Source organism: Magallana gigas, chromosome 6 (assembly GCF_963853765.1).
Source record: "Magallana gigas chromosome 6, xbMagGiga1.1, whole genome shotgun sequence".
NCBI lineage: Eukaryota > Metazoa > Mollusca > Bivalvia > Ostreida > Ostreidae > Magallana > Magallana gigas.
The window spans coordinates 14,732,857-14,747,323 of record NC_088858.1 but is presented as its reverse complement, the minus strand read 5'-3'; the positions used below and the strand labels follow the sequence as shown (position 1 = coordinate 14,747,323).

The following is a 14,467-nucleotide window of genomic DNA, read 5'->3' as shown; positions in this document are numbered from 1 at the left end:
CCCTTTGTCACCATATATCTATGATTTATATAGAACCGCCATACAGCTGCTCGGATATGACCTGATACCTATATCAAAGCAACAGGCGAAAATCAATGACACCTCGCCTATTCTAATGAGCAGTGTACTACATAAACGGAAACACCGAGAAATTCTTAGATACATGTTTATCTTAACTTCATATTAATTTCGACAAAACCATTACAATGTAGATATATTAATTATGTTGAGTAACGATATTCTACCACCCACTATTACAGTGCATTAAGATTTATTTATTTATTGCACTAAAGGAATGCGAATTGATGTTAAATAAGTTAGATCAACTATATTTAAGATCAAATGATACAAATGAAATATATATGCAGACTTATATGGGTAACAACGTTATTCAAAATTTTCCAAAACAAAAGCTTAGCTTTAACATTATTGAACCAATATCTTAATTTCAGTTCCAAATTTTATTGTTAAAAAATTGAAGAAATGTTTTTCTCTTTTAACAATTCAACCCGACCTTGTTAAGGAATATGGGGATGTTGTTAAGAAATGTGAAGAAATGGGATTTAAAAATATTTAATCTAATGTCTTTCATAGTCTTATAAATTATTTTTGGTAAGATATATATCATTTTACCATTTTTTAGATAGATGATTGGAACATTAGATTTTAATCTAAACTTTAACAATTTCTTATAACTTGTGAATTTAAATACATTGCTTTTCTCTTATGTCATCAAATACATTTAAGCTAGTGGATATCCCTAGGTTTAGACTGAGACTTTGATATTACATAAAAATTATATCTCTACTTTTTATATATTCAAAAGGAGAAAATTATCAATGCTAATAAGCGCATGAAATACATGTACATGTATTTTAACAGAATTGAGAGATTATATATACAGCAATGTTGTAATTTCTCCAAAGAGAAATCGTTTTTCGTTTTATCGTTTTATAAACGTTTTATAAACGTTTTAAACACGCACATGTTCAGCTTCGATGTAAACAAATTATCTTGCCACACTGGATTGGCTTGGGGTTTTTATTGTATTTGTATCGTTTTATGCCTTTTAATTTACTTTAATTTATCATGTCTTTTATATCATAATACGTTTGCATGTCACTTTATACGATGCATATAGTTGTTCTATTTGTATCAATAAAACTACACTTAGGATAACATTATTTTTATAATTTATGACCCGTATAGACGTATTTCATTTTTATCCAACAAAGACGCATTTATAACTCTTATCCAGGCGAACTTTTATGCTTCGGAAGTCGTCAATGCTCGTACAAATTACTGAGTATTAACCATTTTGATATTAATTATATAATTTTCTGTTCGAGTACTCTCAGTACTTTGATTAATTTCCTTATTGGCTGCCAGCTTCTACGGGCTTAGTGGCTGCTTGTTAGTGGCTGCTAGCTTCAGCCTGGTGTTTATAACATTAAAAAAAATGGAGATTCACGCGTATCCATCCCTTGTATTCATTTAGAAGCTATCGATCATCGCCCCCCCCCCCCTTTTTTTTTTTAGGTCAAGTCAACCCTCATGGTTGACAATAGAGTTATCTATCTTTGGCGACCCAGTTTTGTCGGTTAGGTTCACCATGCTGGACGAGGGAGGACACGTTCTTTTGGCGCTGACGGTGGCGTCTCTGGCGCGATGGCTGACCTCTATCTGGTCGAGCCGGGTCAGGCGGGGACAGTTTGTGAGGGTGGGGAAAGTGTCTGAACTAAACCTTTACCCGGTGAAGTCTTGTCAGGGGATTCTTCTAGAGAGTGCTAGGGCAGAGAGCGCTGGATTGGTTTCAAAAGGATTACACGACAGGTATCTTACTTGTTCTTTCGTTCTTTTTTCTTTCTTTTTAAACTGCTGATATTCCCTGCATGCACATAAATAACAGCTATTTTTCGCTAACTAAACAGCATTTGGTTATATTGTCTTTGTCAGGGGTGGACAAGATGTACAATGTATTTATATATACATTGTGTTGTGTTGTATAGTTCTAAGTAGAGGATAAGAGCTGGTCAAGTTTTAGCCTGTTTATTTAGTAAGTGGCAATCATTTGACCCAATACGTTCATACTTTTTATCCTAGAGTTGCAAAGTTCACAATTACTGCATGCATGTAATGTAAATAAATTCTAGACCGTGTTAATTGTTGCACGTGTCTTATTAGAACCATTTTAACAAGGCCTTGGACTTTCAGTAGGACGTAGCTATCAATTTCTTGCATCAAAACAAGTAAAAATGACGCTGGTTTCAAGTGAAATAAGCGAAGTCTTGGCTCAAAAGCCAGACAAATCGTGTTGATTTCAGAGAGCCATGGCTGTGTGGCCAGAAATGAAATAGACAGGCCTACGTCTCATTGCTGTTTGACACAACTACCCAAATTCCAAGCTCTTGTTAGAATGGTTCTATCTAAATTTACTGGGTGACAGTGCATCTCTGCACGTTCAAATTTTATAACATTACAACTGTTTAAATTTTGTATTTACTTAATTTGTACAGCATCACACGCGCATTAATTCATTCGAAGATAGTGGGAGCAATTATTAAATTGATGTGAGTAAGTTTATTCAGTTGGGGAGAAAATTATTCAACAGATGCGTGCACCAATTCAGTTGAAGAAAGTTTAAGTTATGCGTGTATTAATTCAAGATCATGAATCTTGTTTTTTTAGGACCATGATGCGTTGTTTCGTGCATAATTGGATAAATGGTATTTCCGAAAATTTATTAAATCGTCTAATTTTTTTGTTATTCAATATTCATTAAGAGCTCCAAAGATTTAGTAGTTTTTTAAAAAATAGGAATCATTTTTTGTGTATATTATGAGGTGATCAAATACGTTCGGCCGTGATGATATATTTCATGAAGCGCTAGCTTTGTGCTTTATTTTTAAAGGCCCCGGCTGAGAACATCATGGTATACTTAAAGAATGTTTTTCTTTTTCCTTAAAGAAAGCCCGATTCTTCAAAATGAAATATTAAATTGTTTCTTGTAAAACCAGACAGTGGATGCTGGTGAGGGCAAATGGGGATTTCCTCAGTCAACGTCAATACTCCAAAATGGCCCTCGTCCGCGTGTCTAATCACCATGACAACATTCACCTAGACGCCCCGGGACAGCCCACTTTGGTTTTGCCGAAAAATCCACCTGTTGACCAGAGCAGGTTCATGATGACAAGGTAAAGAACAAGACCCCCCCCCCCCCCCCCCCCCCCCCAAACCCAGACTCCCACCCATAGTCTGCATCATGTACAGTCATTGTCACAGCCAATGGGCGTATAGAACAAACGGTTTGAAACGGTTTTAAACTGGTACGATAACAATGAAAAAATTCTCAAATGATATTTATTCGTTATTGTATTTCTTGGATATCTTATATTGTCGATTACAATTAATCATAAAATATTATAGATGAAATGTGTTGCGCAATTGTTTACTTTAAAATTTGTAAAACAGTGGAAGATGTATTAAAGGGACTTGGACACGATTTTAGATCAAAATTTTCTTTTTCTTTCTTTATGTATAAAATGGTTTACTTGCTCATTTTGAATGATTGACCAAAATTTCAATGTTAGAAGTCAAGTTATAAGAGAGATACAGAGGTAAGAATTGGTTGTTATGTAAACAAAGCTCGAGTCTTATATTTGTTTACAAATAATGTAAAATATGGAATTACATTTCTTTGACCAAATGACTCATGGCAAACAAGGTAAATAGGTATAATGTGTTCATAGATAATATGATAAACAGAAAATAGCAACATTTGATTGAGACTTATCCCAGTAAAACAAATATGTAAACCATAACAAAGTTCCAGCTTTGTTTACAAAACAAAGATTTTCAAACATTGTATCTTGCATATAACTCAATATTTGACTTGCAAATTTTGACAAAGCATTAAAAGTACCCATATTAACCATTCAAAACATTAAAATTGGAAAAATAAAATTTTAATTTTGAGCTCAAATCGTGTCTAAGTCCCTTTAAAAATTGGGTTTTATTAGAATTTGAGAATCTGATGTTAAAATCCCAAAGTACACATTAGGAATAAGCAAATTTTGTCGGGGGATCCCACTGCGAAACCAATACGGCGAATTGTATGGTATGATATTTCACAGAGTGTGGGGACTGAAGGTTTTGGGGATGGACTGCGGGGACGAGGCTGCACGCTGGTTCCACAACTTCCTGCAGGCGGATGGCGTAAGATTAGTCGTATCCTCCGGACCCATGCCGAAAAAGGATTCCTCTAAAATGTTAAAACCGTGGGGAAACCCCGCCCAGCCGGGAGATCTGGTAATGCCCAACAGATAATTGGACGTTGGTATAAAAGCGTACGTTATCATCGGCATTTAGAACAAATTTGAAATTATTTGTAAATATACTAATGTTAATTGGGAAAACGAATATCTTCGTCACACTAATGATAATTGTATGATGGAAAGTATAAAGAAATACGAGAATATGAGAACTGAAACATTTTTACGTAGAATAATTAAAGGACTAAATTAATTTTAAAAAATCTGTGATACTTTCCAGGCACTGTTCTCCGACTGTGGTGGTTATCTGGTGATGAACGACGCCTCTCTGGAAGATCTTAATGGCCGTCTACAGAACAAGGTCACCTTCAAAAGTTTCAGACCAAACATTGTCGTGTCTGGGTCCCAAGCTTTTGCCGAGGTACTTTTTCTTACGCACACGATTTATGGATATCTTAAGATAAATTTATACTATTTTCACGTACATGAGTTTATTACTTTATGCCGTTTTTCACATAAGTAGTTTATGATTTCCTATACAAATTTTGCACATATATGTACTACAATCATGTAGTATTTTATGACGCTATAATTGACAGGACTGTTGGGAAGAAATACGAATTGGTGAAACAAACCCGCTGTATTTCCGAATGTTGGATCCTTGTACTAGGTGAATGATTAAATCATTCAAATACTAAGTACTAACTTGTGTATGGCTTGAATGTTCTTTACGCTGCCTTATTAATAAAATCGTTATTTGATCTTATTCAAAATCAGTTTCAAACAGCTGAAATTCTATGATTATAAAACAATGAAGAGAATTCAAAGGATTTCAATGACCAACACTTTATTCTATACTTTCATGGCCATTTTTATACTTTATAAATGTCCTTACAAATAAGCGTTCTAAATATTAATAAAGGAAAACATCAAAATTTAATAGTGGAAATAAATTAAAATTTTCATTATTAAATTATAGTTTAGAGCTAAACATTTTGTTTAAGAATATGAGTGGATCAGGTGGTTAATTCGTTGACCACTGAGTGAGCCCTTAATGGCTGGTTTATACAATTCTATTTCAAAATAAGCATATAAAAACGCATGGTAAACAAGGGAAACCTCTTGCATGATGTAGAATGTTTTCAACAGCTGTAATAGTTGTGTTGGTTTATTGATTTTTGCTTAATGTGGCTAATATTTATCACATACTTATTTTTATTGATTTTTCTTAAGGTGTATTCTAACAACAGTCAACCCTGACACAGGAGAAAGAAACAAAGACAGACAACCATTGGAAACCCTCAAAAAGTATGTGTCCCTTAACATCAGACACTCTTAATGTATTCATACACATTCAATCTCAACTCAAATAATGTATATCCTACACATTCTAACAAAACAGACACGTGGCTTATCCAGATACAATAATCTACAATAGTTAATCAGACTATACATAATAACATACACACACAACAACACAATTATTCCATTCCATTATTGGTAAAAGAAATACATCCCAATGCACTACAGCATACATCCAATGTATCCCTACATAATCAATCACAACATACATCCGGTGTATCCATATACAGCCAACCACAACATACATCTAGTGTATCCATATAGAGCCAACCACAACATACATCTAGTGTATCCATACACAGTCAACCACAACATACATCTAGTGTATCCATATACAGCCAACCACAACATACATCTAGTGTATCCATACTTAATCAACCACAACATACATCCAGTGTATCCATACAGTCAATCACAACATACATCCAGTGTATCCATACAGAATCAACCACAACATACATCCAGTGTATCCTTACACAGTCAACCACAACATACATCCAGTATATCCATACAGAATCAACCACAACATACATCCAGTGTATCCATACACAGTCAACCACAACATACATCCAGTATATCCATACACAGTCAACCACAACAAACATCCAGTGTATCCATACACAGTCAACCACAACATACATCCAGTGTATCCATACATAATCAATCACAACATACATCCAGTGTATCCATACACAGTCAATAACAACATACATCCAGTGTATCCATACAGAATCAACCACAACATACATCCAGTATATCCATACACAGTCAACCACAACAAACATCCAGTATATCCATACACAGTCAACCACAACATACATCCAGTGTATCCATACAGAATCAACCACAACATACATCTAGTGTATCCATACAGAATCAACCACAACATACATCAAATGTATCCCTACATAATCAATCACAACAAACATCCAGTGTATCCATATACAGCCAACCACAACATACATCTAGTGTATCCATACAGAATCAACCACAACATACATCCAGTGTATCCATATACAGTCAACCACAACATACATCTAGTGTATCCATACAGAATCAACCACAACATACATCTAGTGTATCCATATACAGCCAACCACAACATACATCTAGTGTATCCATACAGTCAATCACAACATACATCCAGTGTATCCATACAGAATCAACCACAACATACATCAAATGTATCCCTACATAATCAATAACAACAAACATCCAGTGTATCCATATACAGCCAACCACAACATACATCTAGTGTATCCATACAGAATCAACCACAACATATATCCAGTGTATCCATATACAGTCAACCACAACATACATCTAGTGTATCCATACAGAATCAACCACAACATACATCTAGTGTATCCATATACAGCCAACCACAACATACATCCAGTGTATCCATACAGAATCAACCACAACATACATCTAGTGTATCCACACACAGTCAACCACAACATACATCCAGTGTATCCTTACACAGTCAACCACAACATACATCCAGTGTATCCATATACAGCCAACCACAACATACATACACAGTCAACCACAACATACATCTAGTGTATCCATATACAGTCAACCACAACATACATCCAGTATATCCATATACAGTCAACCACAACATACATCCAGTGTATCCATACAGAATCAACCACAAAAAACATCCAGTGTATCAATACAGAATCAACCACAACATACATCTAGTGTATCCATACAGAATCAACCACAACATACATCTAGTGTATCCATAGGCAGTCAACCACAACAAACATCCAGTGTATTCATACAGAATCAACCACAACATACATCTAGTATATCCTTACACAGTCAACCACAACATACATCCAGTGTATTCCTACACAGTCAACCAAAACAAACATCCAGTATATCCATACAGAGTCAACCACAAAATACATCCAGTGTATCCATACACAGTCAACCACAACATACATCCAGTGTATCCATACAGAATCAACCACAACATACATCCAGAGTATCCACACACAGTCAACCACAACAAACATCCAGTGTATCCTACACAGTCAACCACAACATACATCTAGTGTATCCATATACAGCCAACCACAACATACATCCAGTGTATCCATACAGAATCAACCACAACATACATCTAGTGTATCCACACACAGTCAACCACAACATACATCCAGTGTATCCTTACACAGTCAACCACAACATACATCCAGTGTATCCATATACAGCCAACCACAACATACATACACAGTCAACCACAACATACATCTAGTGTATCCATATACAGTCAACCACAACATACATCCAGTATATCCATATACAGTCAACCACAAAAAACATCCAGTGTATCAATACAGAATCAGCGACAACATACATCTAGTGTATCCATACAGAATCAACCACAACATACATCTAGTGTATCCATAGACAGTCAACCGCAACAAACATCCAGTGTATTCATACAGAATCAACCACAACATACATCTAGTATATCCTTACACAGTCAACCACAACATACATCCAGTGTATTCCTACACAGTCAACCAAAACAAACATCCAGTATATCCATACAGAGTCAACCACAACATACATCCAGTGTATCCATACACAGTCAACCACAACATACATCCAGTGTATCCATACAGAATCAACCACAACATACATCCAGAGTATCCACACACAGTCAACCACAACAAACATCCAGTGTATCCTACACAGTCAACCACAACATACATCTAGTGTATCCATATACAGCCAACCACAACATACATCCAGTGTATCCATACAGAATCAACCACAACATACATCTAGTGTATCCACACACAGTCAACCACAACATACATCCAGTGTATCCTTACACAGTCAACCACAACATACATCCAGTGTATCCATATACAGCCAACCACAACATACATACACAGTCAACCACAACATACATCTAGTGTATCCATATACAGTCAACCACAACATACATCCAGTATATCCATATACAGTCAACCAAAACATACATCCAGTGTATCCATACAGAATCAACCACAAAAAACATCCAGTGTATCAATACAGAATCAACCACAACATACATCTAGTGTATCCATACAGAATCAACCACAACATACATCTAGTGTATCCATAGACAGTCAACCACAACAAACATCCAGTGTATTCATACAGAATCAACCACAACATACATCTAGTATATCCTTACACAGTCAACCACAACATACATCCAGTGTATTCCTACACAGTCAACCAAAACAAACATCCAGTATATCCATACAGAGTCAACCACAACATACATCCAGTGTATCAATACACAGTCAACCACAACATACATCCAGTGTATCCATACAGAATCAACCACAACATACATCCAGTGTATCCATACACAGTCAACCACAACATACATTTAGTGTATCCATACAGTCAATCACAACATACATCCAGTGTATCCATACAGAATCAACCACAACATACATCTAGTGTATCCATACAGAATCAACCACAACATACATCAAATGTATCCCTACATAATCAATCACAACAAACATCCAGTGTATCCATATACAGCCAACCACAACATACATCTAGTGTATCCATACAGAATCAACCACAACATACATCCAGTGTATCCATATACAGTCAACCACAACATACATCTAGTGTATCCATACAGAATCAACCACAACATACATCTAGTGTATCCATACACAGTCAACCACAACAAACATCCAGTGTATCCATACAGAATCAACCACAACATACATCCAGTGTATCCATACACAGTCACCCACAACATACATCTAGTGTATCCATAAACAGTCAACCCCAACAAACATCCAGTGTATCCATACAGAATCAACCACAACATACATCCAGAGTATCCACACACAGTCAACCACAACAAACATCCAGTGTATCCTACACAGTCAACCACAACATACATCTAGTGTATCCATATACAGCCAACCACAACATACATCAAGTGTATCCATACAGAATCAACCACAACATACATCTAGTGTATCCACACACAGTCAACCACAACATACATCCAGTGTATCCTTACACAGTCAACCACAAGATACATCCAGTGTATCCATATACAGCCAACCACAACATACATACACAGTCAACCACAACATACATCTAGTGTATCCATATACAGTCAACCACAACATACATCCAGTATATCCATATACAGTCAACCACAACATACATCCAGTGTATCCATACAGAATCAACCACAAAAAACATCCAGTGTATCAATACAGAATCAACCACAACATACATCTAGTGTATCCATACAGAATCAACCACAACATACATCTAGTGTATCCATAGACAGTCAACCACAACAAACATCCAGTGTATCCATACAGAATCAACCACAACATACATCCAGTGTATCCATACACAGTCAACCACAACATACATCCAGTGTATCCATACAGAATCAACCACAACATACATCCAGTGTATCCATACACAGTCAACCACAACATACGTCCAGTGTATCCATACATAGTCAATGACAACATACATCCAGTGTATTCATAAAGAATCAGCCACAACATACATCTAGTGTATCCATACAGAATCAACCACAACAAATATCCAGTGTATCCATACAGAATCAACCACAACATACATCCAGTGTATCCATACACAGTCAACCACAACATACATCTAGTGTATCCATACAGGATCAACCACAACATACATCCAGTGTATCCATACATAGTCAACCACAACATACATCCAGTATATCCATAGAGAATCAACCACAACAAACATCCAGTGTATCCATAGAGAACCAGCCACAACATACATCCAGTGTATCCATACACAGTCAACCACAACATACATTTAGTGTATCCATACAGATCAACCACAACATACATCCAGTGTATCCATACATAGTCAACCACAACAAACATCCAGTGTATCCATACAGAATCAACCACAACATACATCTAGTGTATCCATACACAGTCAACCACAACATACATCTTGTGTATCCATACACAATCAACCACAACATACATCTAATGTATCCATACACAGTCAACCACAACATACATCCAGTGTATCCATACAGAATCAGCCACAACATACATCCAGTGTATCCATACATAGTCAACCACAACATACATCCAGTGTATCCATACACAGTCAACCACAACATACATCCAGTGTATCCATACAGTCAATCACAACATTCATCCAGTGTATCCATACACAGTCAACCACAACATACATCCAGTATATCCATACACAATCAACCACACCATACATCTAGTGTATCCATACACAGTCAATCACAACATACATCTTGTGTATCCATACAGAATCAGCCACAACAAACATCCAGTATATCCATACACAGTCAACCACAACATACATCCAGTATATCCATACACAATCAACCACAACAAACATCTAGTGTATCCATATACAGTCAACCACAACATACATCTAGTGTATCCATACAGAATCAACTACAACATACATCTAGTGTATCCATACATAGTCAACCAAAACATACATCTAGTGTATCCATACACAATCATCCACAACATACATCTAATGTATCCATACACAGTCAACCACAACATACATCCAGTGTATCCATACAGAATCAGCCACAACATACATCCAGTGTATCCATACATAGTCAACCACAACATACATCCAGTGTATCCATACACAGTCAACCACAACATACATCCAGTGTATCCATACAGAATCAGCCACAACATACATCCAGTGTATCCATACATAGTCAACCACAACATACATCCAGTGTATCCATACACAATCAACCACAACATACATCTAGTGTATCCATACACAGTCAACCACAACATACATCCAGTGTATCCATACAGTCAATCACAACATACATCCAGTGTATCCATACAGAATCAACCACAACATACATCTAGTGTATCCATACAGAATCAACTACGACAAACATCCAGTGTATCCATACACAGTCAACCACAACATACATCCAGTATATCCATACACAATCAACCACAACAGACATCCAGTGTTTCCATACACAGTCAACCACAACATACATCCAGTATATCCATACACGGTCAACCACAACAAACATCCAGTGTATCCATACACAGTCAACCACAACATACATCCAGTGTATCCATACACAGTCAACCACAACATACATCTAGTGTATCCATACAGAATCAACTACGACAAACATCCAGTGTATCCATACACAGTCAACCACAACATACATCCAGTATATCCATACACAATCAACCACAACAGACATCCAGTGTTTCCATACACAGTCAACCACAACATACATCCAGTATATCCATACACGGTCAACCACAACAAACATCCAGTGTATCCATACACAGTCAACCACAACATACATCCAGTGTATCCATACACAGTCAACCACAACAAACATCCAGTGTATCCATACACAGTCAACCACAACATACATCCAGTGTATCCATACACAGTCAACCACAACATACATCCAGTATATCCATACAGAATCAACTACGACAAACATCCAGTGTATCCATACAGAATCAACTACGACAAACATCCAGTGTATCCATACAGAATCAACCACAACATACATCCAGTGTATCCATACACAGTCAACCACAACATACATCCAGTGTATCCATACAGAATCAACCACAACATACATCCAGTATATCCATACACGGTCAACCACAAAAAACATCCAGTGTATCCATACACAGTCAACCACAACATACATCCAGTGTATCCATACACAGTCAACCACAACAAACATCCAGTGTATCCATACACAGTCAACCACAACATACATCCAGTGTATCCATACACAGTCAACCACAACATACATCCAGTATATCCATACAGAATCAACTACGACAAACATCCAGTGTATCCATACAGAATCAACTACGACAAACATCCAGTGTATCCATACAGAATCAACCACAACATACATCCAGTGTATTCCTACACAGTCAACCACAACATACATCCAGTGTATCCATACAGAATCAACCACAACATACATCCAGTATATCCATACACAGTCAACCACAACATACATCCAGTGTATCCTTACACAGTCAACCACAACATACATCCAGTGTATCCATACAGAATCAACCACAACATACATCCAGTGTATCCATACAGAATCAACCACAACATACATCTAGTGTATCCATACACAGTCAACCACAACATACATCCATTGTATCCATATACAGCCAACCACAACATACATCTAGTGTATCCATACACAGCTAACCACAACTTACATCCAGTGTATCCATATACAGTCAACCACAACATACATCCAGTGTATCCATACAGAATCAACCACAACAAACATCCAGTGTATCCATACAGAATCAACCACAACAAACATTCAGTGTATCCATACAGAATCAACCACAACAAACATCCAGTGTATCCATAGAGAATCAGCCACAACATCCACAACATACATCTAGTGTATCCATACAGAATCAACCACAACATACATCTTGTGTATCCATACACAGTCAACCACAACATACATCCAGTGTATCCATATACAGCCAACCACAACAAACATCCAGTGTATCCATACACAGTCAACCACAACAAAAATTCAGTGTATTCATACAGAATCAACTATGACAAACATCCAGTGTATCCATACAGAATCAACCACGACATACATCCAGTGTATCCATACACAGTCAACCACAACATACATCCAGTATATCCATATATAATCAATCACATAGTCCAGTGTATCCATAAATTGCTGACCTCAATCAATATACCCTTTTCCATGCACAGTTAACAACACCATACACTCATTATATCTATACATAGTAATAATCTGATAATTCTATTAATGTTGATTGTTTGTAGATACACAAAGTGTCTTCACTGTGTATTTTAAGGAATTTTCCTCCAAGTTAAACATCTTTTCGAACCATTTTATGATGATACTTAAAAATATTATTTTTCTGATCCTATCTTTCTCTTTAGATTCCGTTGCATGCCTCCATATGGGGATGACCCAATATTTGGAGTGAATGCTGCTCTGGATAATAATGGAACCATACAGATTGGGGATCCTGTATATGCTCTCCTGAAATGACAAAAACTAAAGGCCCAAAACAAATGACTAAAATAAGAAATGATTCAGGCGAAGCAATCCCCTTGAATAATCCTGTTGAAATTAATACCTCAGTTGAATATATATGCCAAAATAGAAATCAAATGAATTCACTGAATGGGATGATATATTCAATAAAAAAAAAACTACAGTAATTCAAGGCTAACATAATGAAAATAAGTACATAAACATGTAGCAATATGTACAATTGTGTAGCAACAGAGACTTGTGTAACAAATACAACATCATTTGACTGTCACATACCAGTATACATACTGGTATATATGAATATACATGTAAAAAGCAGTCACATATGACAATCAATGTAAAAATAAATCTAAACAAATGCTTTATCCAGATTCTGTGTTTTTACTGTTTAATTAAACAGATATCTCAAAATCATTTGGGAATCTGATGCAGCATTGTGTTTACAAATCACTCATAAGACAAGTTTTGAATAATTAACAAAAATATTTACCGAAATGACCGTCATGGACAAGACTTTTCACCTCACCAAAAAATCCCCGTGTTCTAGGTGTCTTTTATTGACAAGGACTGTCCATTCTTAGCCACATTTCAAATTGTATTGCATAAAATAAACATGGTCTATACCAGTTTTAACCAGCTTCATGTCTGTATTTTATTTCATTAAGATTTAGATATTGTCAGAAAA

General features: G+C 36.3%; 1 protein-coding gene across 1 annotated transcript; it reads left to right on the top strand.

Moving 5' to 3' along the window:
* The first annotated feature begins 1,579 nt into the window (after window positions 1-1,579).
* On the top strand, window positions 1,580-14,147 carry LOC105336890 (mitochondrial amidoxime reducing component 2). Its single transcript, XM_011441373.4, has 7 exons — window positions 1,580-1,833; window positions 3,018-3,194; window positions 4,134-4,308; window positions 4,552-4,692; window positions 4,871-4,941; window positions 5,505-5,579; window positions 13,665-14,147. The coding sequence occupies exons 1-7, from the start codon at window positions 1,613-1,615 to the stop codon at window positions 13,774-13,776; spliced, it is 972 nt and encodes a 323-aa protein (XP_011439675.3). The 5' UTR covers window positions 1,580-1,612; the 3' UTR covers window positions 13,777-14,147.
* Window positions 14,148-14,467: the final 320 nt, after the last annotated feature.